This window comes from Tachypleus tridentatus, chromosome 1 (genome assembly GCF_004210375.1).
Source record: "Tachypleus tridentatus isolate NWPU-2018 chromosome 1, ASM421037v1, whole genome shotgun sequence".
In the NCBI taxonomy this organism is placed as follows: domain Eukaryota; kingdom Metazoa; phylum Arthropoda; class Merostomata; order Xiphosura; family Limulidae; genus Tachypleus; species Tachypleus tridentatus.
In genome coordinates, this window is record NC_134825.1 from 17,226,284 (window position 1) to 17,246,814 (window position 20,531).

The 20,531-nt window shown below is 31.7% G+C and overlaps 1 protein-coding gene across 4 annotated transcripts in view; it reads left to right on the top strand.

Moving 5' to 3' along the window:
• Nucleotides 1-19,705, top strand: part of LOC143243951 (RNA-binding protein 1-like) — a 32,586-nt gene extending 12,881 nt beyond the window's left edge. The window contains exons 2-7 of one of the 4 annotated variants that reach the window (XR_013024819.1): nt 1,860-2,077; nt 7,356-7,442; nt 11,192-11,224; nt 11,440-12,150; nt 14,245-14,337; nt 19,312-19,705. Coding sequence is in view for 2 of the 4 variants with exons in the window: in XM_076487827.1 (XP_076343942.1) it covers nt 1,869-2,077; nt 7,356-7,442; nt 11,192-11,224; nt 14,245-14,337; nt 19,312-19,342 (453 nt within the window). In the remaining 2 variants the exon portion in view is untranslated. The remainder of the gene's footprint in view (nt 1-1,859; nt 2,078-7,355; nt 7,443-11,191; nt 11,225-11,439; nt 12,151-14,244; nt 14,338-19,311) is intronic. The other 3 variants (XR_013024820.1, XM_076487827.1, XM_076487836.1) reach the window with 3 other exon arrangements.
• Nucleotides 19,706-20,531: the final 826 nt, after the last annotated feature.

Below are 20,531 nucleotides of genomic sequence, written 5' to 3' on the forward strand. Positions count from 1 at the left end.
TTTCAAAAGAAAATTTATGGGAGTGTATTAGAGATATTTGGAGTGAACTCCCAAAGGGTGCTTTGATTAAATATGTTGCAACATTGCTTAAAACACTGTCTGCAGTTAAAGTTATTTTTCCTCACATGGATTATGATAGGTTCTGCGTCCAGTCACGGAGCTCAGATGTGGTATTGCACATACAGCTATCCTCCAAGATAGGTGCAACCATGCAACCATCTTTTTATTCCCTAGTAGTTCTCCTCTCTTTGTGATCTCTACCCTCCTCCAATGTAAAGTTGGTCAGCTTTCTGGTGTGTTTGGCCTATATCTCTTTACCTTCTTCATCATTTACCTCATTTCACTTATTCTATGTTTTTTCCCATTCACTTCATTTTCTTGCATTTTTATTTGCTTTTCATCTATGTTGTCCATTGAACTAAATTCTCCACACTGGTGTGTAGACCACACCTAGTACATTTGTCTCTCACCATCTTCCTTATATCATGCTTTTATCTACATTGGGGTTTCATCTTCCACTAGTGGTTGTTCTCCAGACTTTGATGCAACTTTAACTGGCAAGTTTTTGTGAATTTTTCTCTTTTTTTTTTTTTTGCAGGGGCTTTTCTTTCTTTGTTTTATCATGAGATCCCACTCTGTGCCCAATGGTGCCTTATCAGGCATTCTTGAACTTCAAATATGCACTGTAGCCATCAAAATCTGTACTCTATTGTCCATGGCTCTGCATGCTCACTGCAGAGATGAGGGTGTTCCAAAAGGTTACTGGAAGGTTATATACCTTCTATTAATTGCTTCAAAACATGTCCATTCAGACCATACAAACTAAACTGGTTTCTAATAAGATCTTTTGGATGTCCCAGTTTTTTATACTTTTAGTCAGATCCCCAGTTTTTCTATAGTGCTATAAATCTTTTCTCTTCTGTGAATTTAAACCTGTTAAAATGACAATTTTTTTCTATACATCTTCAGTTATCCTGTTAGGTTTCATCTTGTATATAACTCTTTTCATTGTTGTAATAACTATCCTGATCTCTTGCAAATCCTTATTGACATTGATTATAACCACTATAGATTTATTCTTTTGGGTTTTGTGTACTATCTTTAGTTTCAACATGATGTAGCTCTTCCTTTTATAGAACCATTCTCGCTTCTCTTTTGAAATATCTATCATTATCAAATAACCTGCAATTTTAAAATGCATTACTAATGTTCTTAGATTGAAACAAGATTCACTTGTTCCAATAATTTCATCTTTTTAATTTAATCTAGAACCCTGAACTTGTCCATTTTGTTACCAGCAGCTGTGATTATTCTTGCATCTACTATGCTTATTTTGAAATATGAGTGACTTATTTTTAAAACTACTATTTAACTTGTTGTGCTCCAGGTTATTTCCCAGTCTTATCATCATAGCTCTTCTATAATTTTGCTTATTCTCAGTTTTCCAAGATCTCTCACAATTACAGAAGTTTAATGTTAACCATTGTTAATGGAAATCATGAGCACTTCCACAAACATTGTGAGATCTAACCTTCTTGAGTGAGCCCATTTTTATCATATAATTCACCATTACCTTAAACTCTTATTCCACAGGTGCAATCAACCTATATGTTACTCTAAGCATATCTTTGGTAATCTTTCATTTAAGCCTTGGCTCCTTCTAAGTAATTCATTCTGCATTTAGTTCAAGAGTGTAATCCTGAAAGGATAATTGTACATGTAACATATTATACTGTTTAAAGATGGTAATGTATAAAACAAAAAGTACTTAATTTTGTCACCTTGTTCATTACACACTTCATAGCTCATAAGTGGTCTAAAGTTTTCATCCCCTACATTTCTTCATCTTTTGTTTATAGGTAAAAAGAATGTCTAGACATCAGAGTTGGAGCTTAGATTGTAAGGTTTATGTTGGCAACCTTGGTAGTGGTGTAGCTAAGCATGAATTAGAAGCAGCATTCAACAAATTTGGGCCCCTTAGAAATGTATGGGTTGCTCGGAACCCTCCTGGATTTGCATTTGTTGAATTTGAAGATAACAGAGATGCTGAAGATGCTGTTCGAGCGATGGATGGAACGTAAGGTGGTTTGTTCATAATTAGTTCTGTAATAATAAACTGTAGTACTCAAGGATTGTATTATTATTATGTGGTCTTCCTTAGCTTTGGCTCTCAAATATGTAGCTACTGTTGTCATGTGATTCTTGTTTTAACATCAACACCTTAGCCTGCAGTCCTAGGAACTCTTCCACCTTTCCTTTACAGAATTTACCTTTGCTAGATTTTTGATGTAGTTGTCAATGAGTAAAAATTAATTAATCTGAATAAACAACATCCCAAGCTGTGTTTGGTACTATTAGAAACAATGTTTTTCCATTGTAGCATGTACACAAAAATCGATTTTGGGGAAGCTATGTAATATGCAGACAAGTTTGATGATGGCTTTATGTCATACACTATGTTTGATGAGTTATGCATCATAATATTAAGTAGCAATGTGTTATAATTAAACATATCTTAGTGCAAATTCAAAAAGTAACTTGTTTAAAAAATATAAATGTATTAAATGAATAAAGGGTAAGTGAGATTTCCAAAGCATAGAAAGCATGTTGTTTAGAATATCTTAAGTAAATCAGTAAAGTCTCACGTGAAAACTAATTTACTAGTATCAAACACTTTACAGAAGCAACAATCACTTTCTGTTACAAACAACCAATTTCTCACTGAAGTAGTAAGGTACAGTTGGATGTATGTGCATGTTCTGGGATTTTTAGTATTATCATTCAAGTGACTACAATCTGCAGTGGCTAGAATCATTTTAATCTAAAACAAGACACTAATTTGATATATCCTTGATACGCATCCTTAATATATCTTCTTCCCCACTGAGAACTTGATACAATGAAAATGTGCTAACAACGTGGATCACATCGCAACAACAAAACTGTTGTTGTGAAGAAAATGTGTTTTATCTGTCAAGCTTTTGAAAATGAAGAAACTATGTCTACTAATAAGAAAACAGTCATCATTAAGAAGGAATTGGACACTTGCATTTCAGATGACTTAAGGCGACACTTAGCATGTCAGGTTATTATTGTTCCTATTCACCAAATTTGTAGATAGAATTATACAGATCGTAAAAGAATTAAAACATAAGTGTTCAAGGAAGACGCATCAACTTGTAAAAAAATTACATTGTGATTAGAGAAGAATTATTTTTTTCTGCACAACTTCAGATAAGTCACATCAACATCAACCAAGTCATTCTAATGGAATTTGAATAGCTCATACATTGCCATTTTGAAAAATGTTCTCACCATGTGTAAAGAGAGAAGGTGTTGAAGTTGAAGGGTGACTACAGCAGTGTTTCACAAGGCCTGCTATTCTCATTTCTTATTGGGATGACATTTACAAGAAACAACAGAATTTTTGTGATTGATTAAACAACCTGAAACTTAAGACATGATTAATGTTTTCAGTGACTTATGTCAGTGGCTTGAATCATGTAGTGATGTTAAACTGTATGCACTGAATGACCCACTGAAATCTATTCCAATAAAATATTTAAAAACTGTTGGAAAGATACAGTGCCCATGTATTTTTCACTGAAATGGAAGGAAAAAGTAACAGAAAAAGCAAGACCCATTAATATATTATCAAAGACAAATGGTATGCTGTAAGACAACATAGAATCATAAAATTAGCAAGTAAAATCATCATACCCAAACTTTGACATAAGCTGTATGTTACGGACTCTTAGCCAACAAATAAGGAAAATAAAGACATGAAGTTAGGCAAAGGGTGAAATCTACCTTCCTTGAAACTATTGATGCAAATGTTATTGTTGTCAGAACTTAAATGAAGAAGCATTGGCTAACATATTATACATGCATCCAGACCTCAATATGGTATTCCTTTGATCCCTCTAGGGTTGGTTGTTGAACTTGACAGTGTGTATGAATTAAGTAGTTGATCAGTGAACCAGCAAGATTGGGATTTTCAATTTCAAATTATTTAGTACAAAGGTACAAGCATTATGCAATAAAAGACAAAACAATTGAAGACACCTTGCTAGCAGAGAGCTTTCCTGGAAGTCTCATGCATTGGGTTGCTGATAATGTGGAGCACAATGCAGCAATCAGGGCTAATTTTGCAAAATAGGTCAGAGCTGCAGTACAGCTAGCTGGTCAGGGTTTATGCTGGATGTAAGGAGTGGCCCACAATCACCAAAGTCTGAAGTTAATTTCCTGCCTATCATCAACTTGAAAGCAGCAAATAAAACCTGCATCAACTCCACACTATTGTAGGTTCAGGTCCAAACTCTCAGACTTGTCTTTGAAGTTCTTTGTATCGTGTTTTAGTTTTTCAACAGTCATTATGAATCAAAGCTATGGATATAATCAAAACAAACTCAATGAACATGGTGAGACATATAGGGGGATTCCATGTGTCTGTGAGCTACCTAGGATACTAAGTATTGGAGGTAAGTAATAAGTGGATCAGAACTAGCACAAGTTTTGGAACTGAACTATGGTTCAAATATAGTGTCCCATATGCCAACTAGACATAAGTATCTCATGTTGACATGTTTTGATGATGATGTTGCATACAATAATGCTTTGTGAAGAACAGAAAATGTCCAAGGAAATGACAGTGGAACTGATGAAGATAACCATTTTGTTATCTCCAAAAACCTGTGCACCACTGTACTGTAGGAAAAACAAATTATACTGAAGAGGTAACTACATCCTCCAAACTTGAAACTACAAATCTTTCTCAACAGTTACAGGAGTTTGATCGTGGCAAAATTATGACTACAGTACATGCAGCATATTGAAACAGCCAGGTTGTTTGTACAAGCTGAAATAACTGGTGATTAGCACCTATACCTTGTTGTGATTAATCATATGATTTATTTGTTTACACCTGCTGACCATAACAGTTATGCTAAATCTGCTTGACTTTATGTAATGATGATGTGTTACTTACAGATAGACCACCCTTACTTATCCAACAAATTCTTGAAGCATTGCTACCACATGATTCAAAAATCCAATAGATACTGGGCTGGCCCATGGACAGACCTAGCAAGACAAGATACAATCAGTTAACAGTTATGGAAGGTTGAAATGTGGAAGAGTCATAACTGAATCTGTTCATCATATCTGGATTTATAATATGTATATCTATGTCATTGTCCATGAATCAATGACATCCTTTACTGGTACACTAGTAGTGCATGTAGTTCTAACAAGGGAAGAATGAACTGTGACTGCAATGAAGGCTATAACCTGACTTGACACATTTGAACCTTTTGATGCCAGTGAACCTAATATTTGATGCCTTATATTGAAGCACAGAATGGAATAAATTGTGATGAGACTGATGAAGTCGGAGACAAAATTCAAGCTGTATTCAATGACGGAAAAGTATCTGACGTATCACTGAAGAAAACAGACCAAGTTCAAGATCCTGCTCAGTCTTCAAAAAGGGATCAAAATTGGCCACACGAAGTCCACATTAATGCAGTCAATCTTTCCAATCATATGGTGAATCATTTGGAAATAACTGACAACACAGAATCATATTTTCACCATGAGCTTACTACACATTCCACATCCCTGTTGAAGTACAACTACACATAGAGATGTGAGGCAGGATATCCTAAACATGATTTGCTGCAGATATAAATCTTCAAACACACCATGTGGGTCAAATTCATGCTCATATCATAAAAAAATAGCTTAAGTGTGTTCCAAACAGTACAGGATGTCATGGTAATAGTTGTATGAATGTTGTGAAGTTAGACATGTCTTAGGAAGAAATCAGTGAAAATGATGTATGAACAATATCACTATGTGAAGACCAAGCTTGTTTCTTTTTTACTTCATCCATAATAATTTAATTTGATAATCTTTATTTTTAGGTATAATATACTTTATAATGAAACAAGTGCAACACTTAAGCATTTTTCTTGGACTTTCTTGTGTATATCATAATGTGCCTATTTTAGATTTTAGACCATACCACTACCTATTTAAGCATGTATAGAATATGAATTATAGGAATGTTTATGAAATAATTTGCAAATAATAGTTAAGTGGCTGTCCCTAAGATGAAAATATCTAGTTTACATTTATGGGTAACATCATACCAAATACTGAATGTTTATATTGGTAACTTGTCAAAAAATTAACTGATGAAGTTAATATGAGCTTAACAACTGAGTATCAGTAATTTAATTTGCATATACCTGCACCCTTGGCATCACAGTGATTATAGAAAATAATTTTCTTTCATCTTGATAACATGATATTATTTTGAATTAAGAATATTGTTATGAGATGATAAACTTAAGTTTATCAGTTAATGAATATTAATTAGCTAGTTTGCATATTGTGGAATTTTCTCGTGGTAGATTTTTATGTATTTTAGATATATATATTGCACAGTAACCTCTACTTCCAATGGTACCAAATATGGCTTGGTAGTGAGGTTTTCCAGGTCTAGTGTTCCAAGTATTGGACTGTTTGTGCACTTGCACTAGACTCTCATTCAGGAGAAGCATACTAGCGGCAGTTGATTAAGATTTTATCATATCAACTTATAGTAGTCATTCCATTGAAACTGAGAAGTAATGCTGTGAAATCCTACTAAAAGGGGTAGAAAAAAGCCTGTACTAATAAACCCTGGGAAAAAAGAAAAGAAAATAAGATGAGAAAGAAGACATGAATCGTCATATTATCAAGGGTGATAGTTTCTTTACATATAATATTCAAATGTTAGCAACATTTTTTTCTCTCTTTTCATATTACTTATTTTTATATACACCAGGTAGGTAACTTTGGTATTTTTATTATTTTATGTATTTAAAAGTTGATTTCTTAAGAAAGTCATGTTTTTTTTTTCCCTTATTTCCATATAGCTTTCCCGTGAAACATAGAATTTACCTAGGGTGACCTTACCTAGTTTTATAACTAATTAAGGTATTTGTCTACCTCTGCAAAAAATGTTAATATATATGTCCACAGTAACGCATGCATAAATGGAAAGGAATGTTAGTGAAATTAAAACACTGTATTACTATGTGGTTGGACATATTTTTCACGTGTTTTTTTCATTATTTTCATCAGTCCATAAATACAGTATTATCATTATAGTGTCTTGTTCAGGTAATTAAATTTATTAATAACAAGCTTGAAACCTTGATGTTAACACGGAACAAACAGTTTGTAATGTAGATTTAACTGTTAAAAAATTTAAGTTATAGAACATTTAGATTAAGATTCAGTTAGAATCAATAGGTAACCTAGATATTATTTAATGATAGGTATCAATAATCATATTCCATTCTTAGAAGGCTTTGTGGCTCCCGGGTTCGTGTTGAATTATCCCATGGACGATCTAGACGTGGAAGTCGAAGACCTCCTCCACCCCCACCTCGGTAAAATTATTATACATATATATATATAGTTAACAGAAATTACAATCAGAGAAAAAGTTATTATAAGCAAGGCCTGAATAAGTGAAAAGTGTTTGTATACATGCATGCTTTTGTATGTGTGTGTGTACGTGCTTTTTTGAGGCACAAGAGGCAGATATGTCTTCTGAATGTGTATCGGTAATAACTTTCTTGTTTTGTGATTTATTTTCTTATCCTTTTGTGTGTTCATATTATAATGAAGGTTAATAATATTAGTAGTATTTCATGGCAATGTATTAAGTTGCTCAACTTTTATTAGAACTCAAAGTAATATTCACTTACATGTATTGTACTTAATACCTTAAAGGTAAATCACTTAAGGTGTGAAAACAATGCATTTGTCTCAGTGGAATGTAGAGCAAGAGAGACATCAGGTTTGAGAAGGTCTTAATATTGAAGCTGAAACATTTTTTCCCTTTTAATTCAACGGACAGTTGCTGTCCATTAAAGTTTGCAAACCTAATGTATTTGTTCATTAGATTTCAGAAGTGGAAAACTTTCAGTGCCATTAATTTGAAATTAAAAAAACAAATGTAAAATGATGGCACACTGAGCAAACTGAAGTTATTACTGAATGTTAGATGAAAACTTCCTCAAAATATTAGGTTAGTTACAAACCAGGCCAGGTGGGTTAAGGCGTTTGACTCGCAATCTGAGGGTCGTGGGTTTGATTCCCCGTCACACCAAATATGTTCGCCCTTTCAACCATGGTGGCGTTATAATGTGACGGTCACTCCCACTATTCATTAGTAAAAAGAGTAGCCCAAGAGTTGGCAGTGGGTGGTGATGACTAGCTGCCTTCCCTCTAGTCTTACACTGCTAAATTAGGGAAAGCTAATACAGATAGCCCTTGAGTAGCTTTGCGAGAAATTCAAAAACAAACAAACAAATAATTACAAATCATTGCTAACTGTGCTTACAAGTGGTATTGATTAATATTTAGTTTTTACTTTTAGTGTCCTTGAATCTTGAAAAAGTATAGTCTTCACCTAAGTTCATTTTGTGTAAATCTCTTGTGATGGACAAAAATTTTAAATGTAAGACTTAATAAACTAAACTAATAAAGATTCTTATGATTGTATTGTTAGAAATGAAACCTTTGTTTAATTACCAGAATAGATAAAAAATAACTGATCAGTGTTTTTTTTTCTAATTTCAACTCTATTGTTTTCAAATGTAAACCTTATTCTTGTTAGGTTTATAAATCTGAAACTGTTTTCTGAATGATAACTTACCTTGTCACACAGTTTAGCTATATTTTTTATGCATTTGCCTTGAAGATTTGCATGTAATTAGCCTTGTCAATTCCCTCCTAACTTCACATGTTTTACTGTGATTGTGCATGGTGACACTAAGTGACAAAAACCTTCCTCCAACAGAAGGGTGTCACAATATGTACACAGAATGCCATTGAATATGATTTCTTTTGGGGTGCATGACCTCCAATGCAGGTTATTGTATTTAAAATGATAAACATGAGAGATAAGCAGTGTTAAACCAAAGTGATCTGATAGCTAACAGCTAAAATTCTGGAAATGATCCATTGAATGTGTATTCATAAAGTAAGAATTTATTTTTGATATAAAAAAAAAAGATGAACTTCTCTAGGCCTATTGCAGTACTTATACACTGAAGGTTATACTTCAGATATCTTTTGAAAAATTTGTAACTTTAGTGTTATGAATAAATTAAGACCGTGTGCTAGCTTGATCACTTTTATTGATTTACTGTTACTACACTGGTACATTGCATGTGAAACTTAATAGTATATAAGAATTCCTGCTAATCTGGCTAATGGGTCATTGAGAGTTTCAAACTTTTATGTTCTGAAAGAAAAGTCTGTAGGCATTTGTTCTTTATGAGCTTTGTATGAATTTTGTGAATATTAAATAAACCTTTGTAGGTAATAAGTTAATGCATGAAGTTGGTTGTTAATTTAATAATCGTTATGATGTCTTTGGATATCTTTTTGACAACTACCAAAATTTCTTTGCAGAATTTTTGAAATGCATAAAATAGCATTATGTGATATTTCATCATGTACTTTTTAATTTTCTCTCAATCAATGAAATTGGTAACAGTATCTGAGTAGTTTACATCTATAACATTTGTTTATGTATTTGAAGTTTTAAAGTTCTCAGATTACTACAGTTAAATTTTCTTTGTCTTTAAGTAAAGCTCCAAATGAAACTCCTATTGTAATAAAGAAACACTAGTGTTTGTGGATTCCTTTGACTTTTTAATGTTACTTTCCTTAACAGTAATGAGTAGAATGTTTGATCTAACTATTTAGCATTGTTAGTTTAATGTATAAATTTAAGGACTAGCCTAAACGTTCTAAACTGTCTAATCATTGAGAGGTAACATTTGGATTATGATAATATATTACTAATGCTTAGATCTGTCAAGTGACAAAGATGTATTCTAATCTTTATAAGGTAGAACAACAAGTACTTCAAGATAAGGTTATGATAATCAGATATCTATCATTGTAATCATTAGTAACCTATACCCTTAAGTTTAATTATTAATTAATTTTTTACTAAATGAAATTGAAATTATATAGTAATAATTAGATGTAGATAATATAGGATACTGATTACAATAATGAACAGAAGAACACTAAGTAACTCAACTACCAAGTTTATTTTTTTCATGATCCATGATATTAAAGATAACCTAATTGAATTATGGGATTTACTCATGAAGAATAACATCATTGAAATAAATATTGTACTCGTATAAAAATTAGGAATTAAAACCTGAAGCTTTATTACCCACATTTACCTCACTGAAAATAAAAACAATAGAGTGATTTACAAAAACACTTTTATTTTGGAGAAACCAGGAGAGAAATGAATACCAGGCTTAAAGGAACATCTTAAAAAACCCTGATGTTGTTTTGAACGTATCACTGAAAACTTTGCAAAAACATCCAAAGAGAACCAGACACCAATATATTTAAAATAGTTAAGGCACTGTTGATAAAATCAAAGACAACATTAAACAATATCTTATCCAGGAACTTTACATTAATATTTTATTCATCTTATTATACCTATAAATCTTGTTCTTCACCATCACTTCTCTAACATTCCCTGAAATTCTAATTGCATTTCTGAATGTCACTGATAATTACTAGAATTTTCCTACCATTGAGTTTGATATCGTTGCATTTTTCCTCACATTTTTATTCAAACATATCAAACTATAGTTAATATAAGAAATGGGTGTAAGTAGTTGTAATACAAGATCATAAAATAATAACTATTATAAGACAAATATAATTAATTTACAGTAAGGAAGAAACCTTCAAACTGCTGTTTCAATATTTAGATGAGAAATATTCTAGTTCTTTTGTACTGTATGTGATGTTTTTAATAGTTAGAATTTTCTACTTACTCAGAAGCTCTGGACAATCATAATGGATTTCACTAACCTGTTTGAAAACTTGCTTTATGACAACGTTTCAGTTGGCATGTGCTGGAAGGTCAAATTACTGCCATCAGGTCAATGGATAGTCTTTGAGACATTTCAAATGAATTGCAGTTTTCCATATAAGGTTTTTTTTTGGTTAATAACAATACCTAGGAATAAACCATTAATTATCCTGAAATACAAAAATGTACCAGTAAAATGCTTGTACTTTTAGTGTTATTGTTGTTTGTACTAATTTAATATTGTATTGCTGTTTGTTTGTTTTTTCGCAGTTATGGAGGTTATGGCTCCAATAGACGATCTAGGTGAGCTAATACATAATGATTATTTATTTTCCCAATTTTTTTTCATTGTAACATCTTGCTTTATTTTTTTCACTAATCCATTTTCCTACATATAGATTTCTGTTTTGGTTTTAAAATTTTGACTTAGTTTTAGTGCTCATTAGCCATCAAAGAGTTGTTTCTTATGGATGTGTTAATGTTTTGTATAGTAACAAACTTGACAACAACCCTTGCAGGCACCCATCTGGCCCCAACCTGAAACTGCCAACGCTCTGGGTGAAAACTACCCCCGAGTTGCATCTTTTCGGCATTTGCTTCTTGACCAACTACAGTATACATATAGACTGTAATTTCATGGCATACATCATGCAGCATACCTACAAAACATACAACAGCCAGTATTTACTCAGTATGGCTATGTGGGTTAACACTGCAGGCATCTTGTGGCTGACGTTTGCTATCAACAGTTGGGTTTTCTTGAGTCAGACCTCAACCATTAATCTAAACATACGAAATTGGATCTACAAGCTTTTCTTAATACCAGAATGTTGGTCTACATGAAATTTAGTGGGTGTGCATCGTTAGCGACACACCAGTCCTGCAGTCTACCTGTCTTCAAAGCACTACAATGAAAACGTCGAATTGGATTCTGCCACTTTGCAGTTCTCCTTTACATCGCTGATTTCGTCATACATTTTCTTGCTACCTTTGCTGATGGAATAAAGCCTTTTATCAGTCTACACTCGCATGGGCTCCTACGAGCTTCTAGTAATCAGCTTATACCTGCTTTATTAGGGGTTTGGCTTCATGGCTCATCCCATAGCTGCCAGCTTCACTTTCTTCCTCCAGACCAATGGTTGACAGATCTTGTTTGTCTGTTAATCATTTAAACATCAGACAACCTTCAGACACCATCTTGTTTTACTCTCCTGACTCCTGTGTCATGGGTATAATTTTTAATATATTTTTTTCTCTTTGATTTTAAAACTTAAAAGTTATTGATCATTATAATTAATCTAGTAAAATAACTTAAAATAATTTCATTCCAACACTAAATGTGAACATACATGACACATATTCCCGATATAAAAAATGAGTTGTCAATTTCCTTTTGACTTTGGTTTCTGTAACTGCTACATATAAAAACAAACTGTGTGAGAAAGAATAATGTTAGTTTGTTTTTTAATCAGGATAAGCTGAGACAAGATGGTGAAATTTTGGTTTAACAATTAAACAGTTTAACTTCACCAAAAAGTTTTAACTGACTATAACTTAAAAATATTTGAACTAAGAACTAAGATATATATTTTTAGTGAAAGCAGAAACTTAGAAATTGTGAGGCTGTATTATGTTTCTTGCTGAAAAATAAGACATTGTGTTAACAATCTCCAAAAAAACTCTGATGTACTCAATTAATACTGTTTAACTTCAGTCTTGTTTAGTGTGTATTACATTCTATTGTAAGATTCATATAAAGCTGTTTTGCAATTAAATGTTTTCATCTTAATCTTTTGTATAACTCTTCTTTGTGTATAATTTAGTTGTTTGAGTAATTAGTTCTGTAAATAATTAAGCATGAAAAGATTTAATGTTGTAATTCAAATGTTGTCAATTTAAAGAGGTAAACATTTGTCCTTTTAGGTTAAAAGAGCTAGCTTGTTATGTAGTGGTTGAAAAGTGGAAAAAGAGCAGCTAATGTTAGTTAAAAAATGAATGCATTTGGGAATAAGAAAAGTGTGTGGTTTTGGTTAAAATAAACCCTAGAATCAGTGATGTCATAGAAGGACAAATTAGATATAAACACTGAGTGATGTTGAGAAACCCACTTGTTGAGAAATTTATATGCAAAAACGGCTCGTTTGGGTTGAGAAAATATTTTACGTAGAAGAGCAAACAACGTTTCAACCTTCTTCTGACGATGACCGAAGAAGGTCAAAACGTTGTTCGCTCTTCTATGTAAAATATTTTCTCAACCCAAACGAGCCATTTTTGCATATAGATATAAACACGTCTTGATTGCTATTTTACAGTTATGCGAATCATTTGCTATGCTTAAAATTTATACAGTTTACCTATCGGATGATAGCATATATTGTACTGTTCAGGATTAGCAGATGTGAGTTTAGAAGTTTCAGTAGTGGTGAAAAAGCACTGGCCTTATGTCCAGGCTCTGGTTCAAGGCATTTTTTGCAACATCGTATAATGTGTGCTGCAGGTTCCAAGCTTGAGCTTTGATCAGGGTAGGTTTCCTGATATCATATAGTGTGTGCAGAAGGTTCTGGTTTCAGGCTTTGTCAGGACAGTTTCTTAACATCATTTAGTGTATGTATGTGTGCTGCAGGTTCCTGGTTTTCTGACATCATGTAGCATGACTTGGGAACTCCTGGGGTATGTTATCATTTTGTGTGAGTCAAGAGTTCCTGTTTCAATCTCCTACCAAAATAAACTTCTTGACCTCTGATAATGTGAGCAAAGTGTTATTGATGGTTATTGGTTTCCTAACACCAGAACTTACTATAGTATCTATGGGTAGTAACTAACTTTTAACTAAAATGATGATATATATATATATATAAACTATAAAAATTCTTGTATTCATCTTACAGCCTCACAATTTTAATTGACTCTTCATTTTGGAAGGACAGAGGGAAGGGGGGAACTTTATAAACCTTTCTCATATTCAGAAGTAATTGTAGCTATTTATAAAATAGATTCTTTAAAACCGTTACAGACCACAGTTCTTGTAGGTATTGAGCATTTCTACTTCTCATGATGTAAAAAGAGTTAGAAAAGCAATGATCCTAATATTGTCTGAAGGTATCCCCTGGTACATACTTATGATTAAGATTTATTTATACAATTCATATGATGTCAAAATTTCCAGGCAGTTGTTTTCATTTTGCTTATTTACGTGTCAGCACTTTGTATTAAATGGAATTACAATATATGTGATATATACAATTTTCATTTAGCACCTTGTATTTAGTCAGAAGTTTTTGTTTTATTGGGTACAGTTTAAAGATTTCTGAATATGTAAACAGGTCTCGCACACCAAGGAGACGGTACTCCCGCAGCAGAAGTCACAGTCGTTCTCTTAGCCCTCGACGTAGTGATAGCTATTCTCCAGGAAAGAGGTCTGTTGATTTAGTTGTGAATGTTAATGGGAGCATGAATTTTCTAAAGCTATAACATAAAAATTTTAAAGTATACAAAATTATGTCTGCTTAGGTTCAGATATTAAATTATGTTTCTTTATTTCTAATTAAATTGATAAAGTGCAGCTTGATTTTCATTTAAATATAAAATACTTTATTATTGGTTGTTGAAAGTTGCATGATTCGTTATACTTTATTATTGGTTGTTGAAAGTTGCATGATTCGTTATACTTTATTACTGGTTGTTGAAAGTTGCATGATTCGTTATACTTTATTACTGGTTGTTGGAAGTTGCATGATTCGTTATACTTTATTACTGGTTGTTGGTAGTTGCATGATTCATTATACTTTATTACTGATTGTTGGTAGTTGCATGATTCGTTATACTTTATTACTGGTTGTTGGAAGTTGCATGATTCGTTATACTTTATTACTGGTTGTTGGAAGTTGCATGATTCGTTATACTTTATTACTGGTTGTTGGAAGTTGCATGATTCGTTATACTTTATTACTGGTTGTTGGAAGTTGCATGATTCGTTATACTTTATTACTGGTTGTTGGAAGTTGCATGATTCGTTATACATTATTACTGGTTGTTGGAAGTTGCATGATTTGTTATACTTTATTACTGGTTGTTGGAAGTTGCATGATTCGTTATACTTTATTAGGTAAGTTTCATGTTAGTGAAAGAATGAATGACAACTTTAATTCATAAAAATTTGAGAGTAGGATTTAAAATTCAGTGGCTGGGCAATATCATTTGAAATATTTGTTTTTTTGTGGCTAATTTTACATTCAAATTTTGCCCACACTTAGTGATATATAAAATATATTACTGACAGCAAGTTCTCAAAATCTTTACATTGCATCAACATTCTGTACCAGGTGTTGTACTGTGAGTAACTTTCTATTGACAGTGTTTCAAGCCACTAATACTGAGGTAAAGCATACAGTCAAGAACTATTTTAGACTTAGCTTTATGGAAAACATAAACTGAAATCACACAGTACGTTATTAACAAGTGAGGCAAACAATTGTGAATATGAAATTTAATTGTATATTGACTTTGTTAGAATTATCTAACTTGTTGATAGTATGTGAAACTTGCAATTTTTTTTAACATGGTACTGATAATAGTATAAACCCTATTAGTTTTATGTTGCTACAAAGCATGCAAATAATTAATTTTAAAAGTAGACCAAAAAAGTTAAATTATAGTATACACAGTGTATGCCTAAGCTTTCTGGTCACTGTTTGTTTCACTTCTTACTTTATTATCTGCAAGTCACATTTTGTGCTAGAAAACATCCATAACAGTTGTTATTGCAGATCATACTTAAGTATGACCAGTGATTAATAGAAGTTGTAAATTGTTCTGAATAGTGGAATAAACAAGGATTTCCACAACATTTCTATTTACTAGCATAAAATACTTTGTTTTGCTGCAGGGTATAAACACTTCCACATGACACACATTGCTAATACTTGATCAAATTCACCATGTTTGGTCCACTAGCTTGTGAGTGCAGATATAAACAGGGAATCAAACATGGTATTCTCAAGGTTCCAAGGAAAGGCCAGAAACATAAAATGCAGTAAGAGATTCAGTCTTAACAATTTGAAAATCTACTCTTGAATCCCTGCCAATTATAGTTTTACTATAACTATGAGAGGTGATAACTGTACATAACGTACGTACAAAGTTACATACTCGATTAACACTTCACTACAGGTCACGAGTCAAAGCCCATGCCATCTCATTTGTTGACTTGCATTCAAAATATTACATATTTAACTACTATTTTATGAATTTATGCCAGTGAGTTTGGAATCAAATTGTAGATTATAATTCAAACTTTAATATTATATATGAATTAATTTCTTAATTTAAAAGTAAATATTAAGAAAATATCAAAATATAGATTTTAGTGAGTCACATGATATGATGAATGTAGTAGTGTTTAAAATTAGATGTTTGTGATGTCAAAACACTAAGTCTATACTTTTTTAAACACTAAGAACTCAAATTTATTAATATTACCAGACTAGAATATAAGAGAAGAATCTCATGTCTTTTTATTTTGAGATATGGCTTGTGTACTGAATCAGACACAGTGGCCCTCTTGACTTCTTTTATTTTTTGAAAACTGTTCCTTGTATACAATTACTTCAATATATGAAGTGAATAACCAATCAACAGCTTAGAATGGTTCTAATTGGTTTATCAGCCATTTTAATCTGTGAAAAGGCTACAACGTTCTTTTGATTCACAATTTCAGTGAGGTAGGTTGATTGTTTAATCTGCTTAAAGTTTCATATTTTTTAAAATCTAAATGCATCTTAGTTACTAAGCTTGATAAATTATAATGAAATTCTATGGTATCAGTATAGTTGTTTATGATATTTTAGTTATTCAACTATGTATCTAAAACCTAAGAAAATTTTGTTTGATATCTTCCATGTGCAAAATTTTAAAAGGCTTAACAGCAGCAATCGAGTACAAAGGTCATAGTTAGAAGATATATATATAATGTATAATAATTGAAATGTGACTGTATATTACAAACTACTAGTCTGCTAAAACACGGCCAAATCAGGGAAGGCTAAAGGTCAGTTTTATAATATCACATATGTAATGTGATTGTAGTGCACTGCGTCAATGCAAGTAATGTGACATTAGCTAGGCATGACTGGAAGGTCAGTATAATAAAAAAAATAATAAATATACATGTAAGTGTATAATGTTATAAAGCTTAAGCTATTTAGATTAAACTATTGTATTTCATATTGTAAAATGTAGTCATTGTAGCATGGAAAAAGCATTATTTATTTCCTGATTTTGTTATGATGGTTGTGAAGGTGGTCAAGTGACAGACCCTACGTTGTTAGAGTATAGAAAATATCATAAAATATAGTCTTACTGAACACAAGTGTTTGAATTGTATTTAGAAAGTTTCAGTGATTATACAAATATTTGAAATTTTTTTGTATAAAGAATAGTTTGTTTAATCACAAGATGAAATCACTTTGCACTCAGACCAGTAATGAATATGGCTATTTTCACAAATATTTTAATAAAATATTTTATTAAAAAATCTGATTTTTGTACACAAAATACTTGTAATCGTTACTAAAAGTCTACAAAAGTTTGTGAAGATATGCATACTGTATCAAAAGTTATTGTATAAATACTTAATATGTGAAAAGGTGCAGATGGATTCTGTATATTATACTAAGCCTTTAGTGAAAGGGTTAATATAGGCTTCAAGCACATGTTTTTAATGTATTATAGATATTACACATGCAGCTTCATTATGGTAGGGATAATTAAGGCTTACCCAGTTAAGAATGAAGTTAGTACAAATGAAATTGAAAATATGGCAGGAATATATGATAAGAAATTGAGTATGTATGTATCAAAAGCAATGTTTCAAGACTACTGGCAATCAAAGATCCTGTCAAATATTACATCAGTCTAGTTCAAGGTTGGATACTGTCAAATTTTATAACTGAAACTGTATATTATTTCAGAGCTGTAATTTTTTGATGGGCCAGCCTAAACTGTCTTTTTCTGGAAAATTAAAATTTCTTTCTATTTCCCTAGAAGTAAACAAATTGTGTACAGTTTTACTTCCTTACAATAACTAGAAATAAAGTTCTGTACAGTTATAGTTCCTTAAATTAAATAGAAGCAAAAATGCTTTACACATGCTAAACTAATCAAAGATACATGCAGTTATTCTTTCTGGAAATTTACATGAATAAAGAACATTTTGTCACCTGTGATGGGTGATTTCTTATATAAAATGGTCTTGTAACATTCTTGAAAGTTTACTAGTTTCTGTTAATTTTCCCAGCACAATTTGATCAAGTTTAATAAATGTGTAAGTAACTACATATGTGCTTGACATTTTATTTGAGTTTAACAATGAAATATTTCAGTATTAAGCATATCCTCTTGAACTGTGAAACTGACTGGCATTGGAAGAGAGAATAGTACTTGATTCCAAATATTTGAAATTACTGTGAACCTGAGAAGATCTTGTGAAAAGTTTTTATTTGTTGATATTTGGCTTTTTGCCTTCATCATGAACTCAACTTGATATAATGAACTCTTTCTGTAAAACTTCTAGTTATAGATAGTTAAGATCTTGAAGATAAATGAAACTTTTGTAAGGTCTTTTTGGGTTCATGGCCATTTCATTCATTTATAATTTTGGCAGTACATAATTTAAACAATGTAAGAATAGTATCTGTATAGAAACCTTTTTATCAAATTCATTAGCCACACTTTATTTTCTATATTGTTTGTAAAAGCTCAAGAGTTTATCACCCTTGGAAACTCTTAACACGAATTTGTTTCCTGGAAATCTTAGTTATTGGATGTATATCTTTCCATAATTTTTTTCTGTAGCCTAATGCTAAAGATAAATTTGCATGTGAATTTTCAAATTAATTATTGATACAAATATTAAATTTTAATGTCATTTGGTGTGTAAATACTTTACTGGCTTATTTTGTTAATGAGATTTATTATCAAAAGTGGTAGCATGCTAGACAGTGAATTAGAGGTTACAGCATTCATGGCTGATTTCTGTCAAAAAGGGAAAGTTAACATTGCACACTTTGGTGCCATATATACAGTTTAAAAGTGACAGCTAAATTCTATTATTCAGTCATAGTAACCCCCAAGTTGGCAATGAGTGCTGTTGACTAGTTGCCTTTTCATTAATCTGTGTCTTCTAAATGTGGGATTACAAGTGTGTAATAACTCTTGAATAGCCTTACATAAAACTAAACAGAAGTTGTGTAAAATGAATTTTTAAGAATTTGGTGTCAGTATTTTCCACATTGGTACATTTAACTTGCTTTCTTTGCAAATATTTTTTAATAAATTCTAATAAATTGTTCACTTAACTCAGTCCTCATGTAACATTATATGTTTATAACAAGGAGCTACTATCGAAGTGGAGAAAGAGATTGAAGAGGAAACACTTTTAGCTTTCCAGTTCATCAGATTGAAGAGGAAACACTGAAGACACTTGTAGCTTTCCAGTTCATCAGATTTGCCAAAAAGAAATTTTCATTTTGTTTACATTAGTATATATTCCTTATCACTTTCATTTGTTTGTATGTACCATATGCAAGTTATATTAATGTGTACCCTCTAAGTTATATTATTTCATCATTATTGGTGTGGATAATAAAGAACAGTGCTTTCTTTTGAAGTTTATCTAAGGTACAAGAAATCACAAAACAAAAACTTGCAGTATGTTTTAATTATTTTCTTTATGGTTCAAGTCCTAGAAGCTGACGATTTTAAATAAAAGCTGTTTGTAAATTATGATTTCTATGACTCTTGTTTAACAGTATTAATCAGTTACATCCACCATTTTGAGGAAAGTTTTGAAAGAATGTAATGCATTGTCTTTGTAATTTGAACTTATTTTTCCATTTTCTATAAAAATCATTTGGTTTTATTGTTCTACAGATAAAAGAATAAGTATTCTTTTAGATTTGTAAAAGTTGTATAAATGTTAATCAGATGGTAAAGTAGGATATCTATACATATCTCTCTAATTACTGTTCATTATTCAATAACGTCGCTATGTAATAATAATTCTGTTGAACATGACATTGTGTGCAACTAATTTTGAAAACAGTAACTTTGTACCAGGACTGATACCTTAAATTGTTGTTGATTTATTTCCTATCTTGATACACAAATGTTGTGCTTTATTAGCTACTTCTTTCACTTGTTCAGTAAACACTGAATAGTTGCAGTGTGCCACAGAGACATGGTGGGCTGTGTATTACATCAGTGCAGAAATATAGCTAGATTACAGGTTTGTCAACTGTTATGGTTTTAGTGCAATTGTCATGATATAATTGTTAAAAGTATCATTTCATTCTTATTCAGTAAAACTTGAACATTTATGGAAGTATTCTTTTGAAGATTAAATCTTATCTACAGTTTGTGTTCTTATGGGTATTAAGTAAATACTTAAAATATAAATTTCCTAAATCCTTCTAATTGTAATACATTTGTACAGAAACAGCCCAGAGCGTTTCTTGTAACATAGCCAACTATTTTCATTACAGTCTAAGAGCTCACAGAACTAGTTAACATTTTTATCATACAAATCCCAATTAATGGACAGTATCCCAAGTGC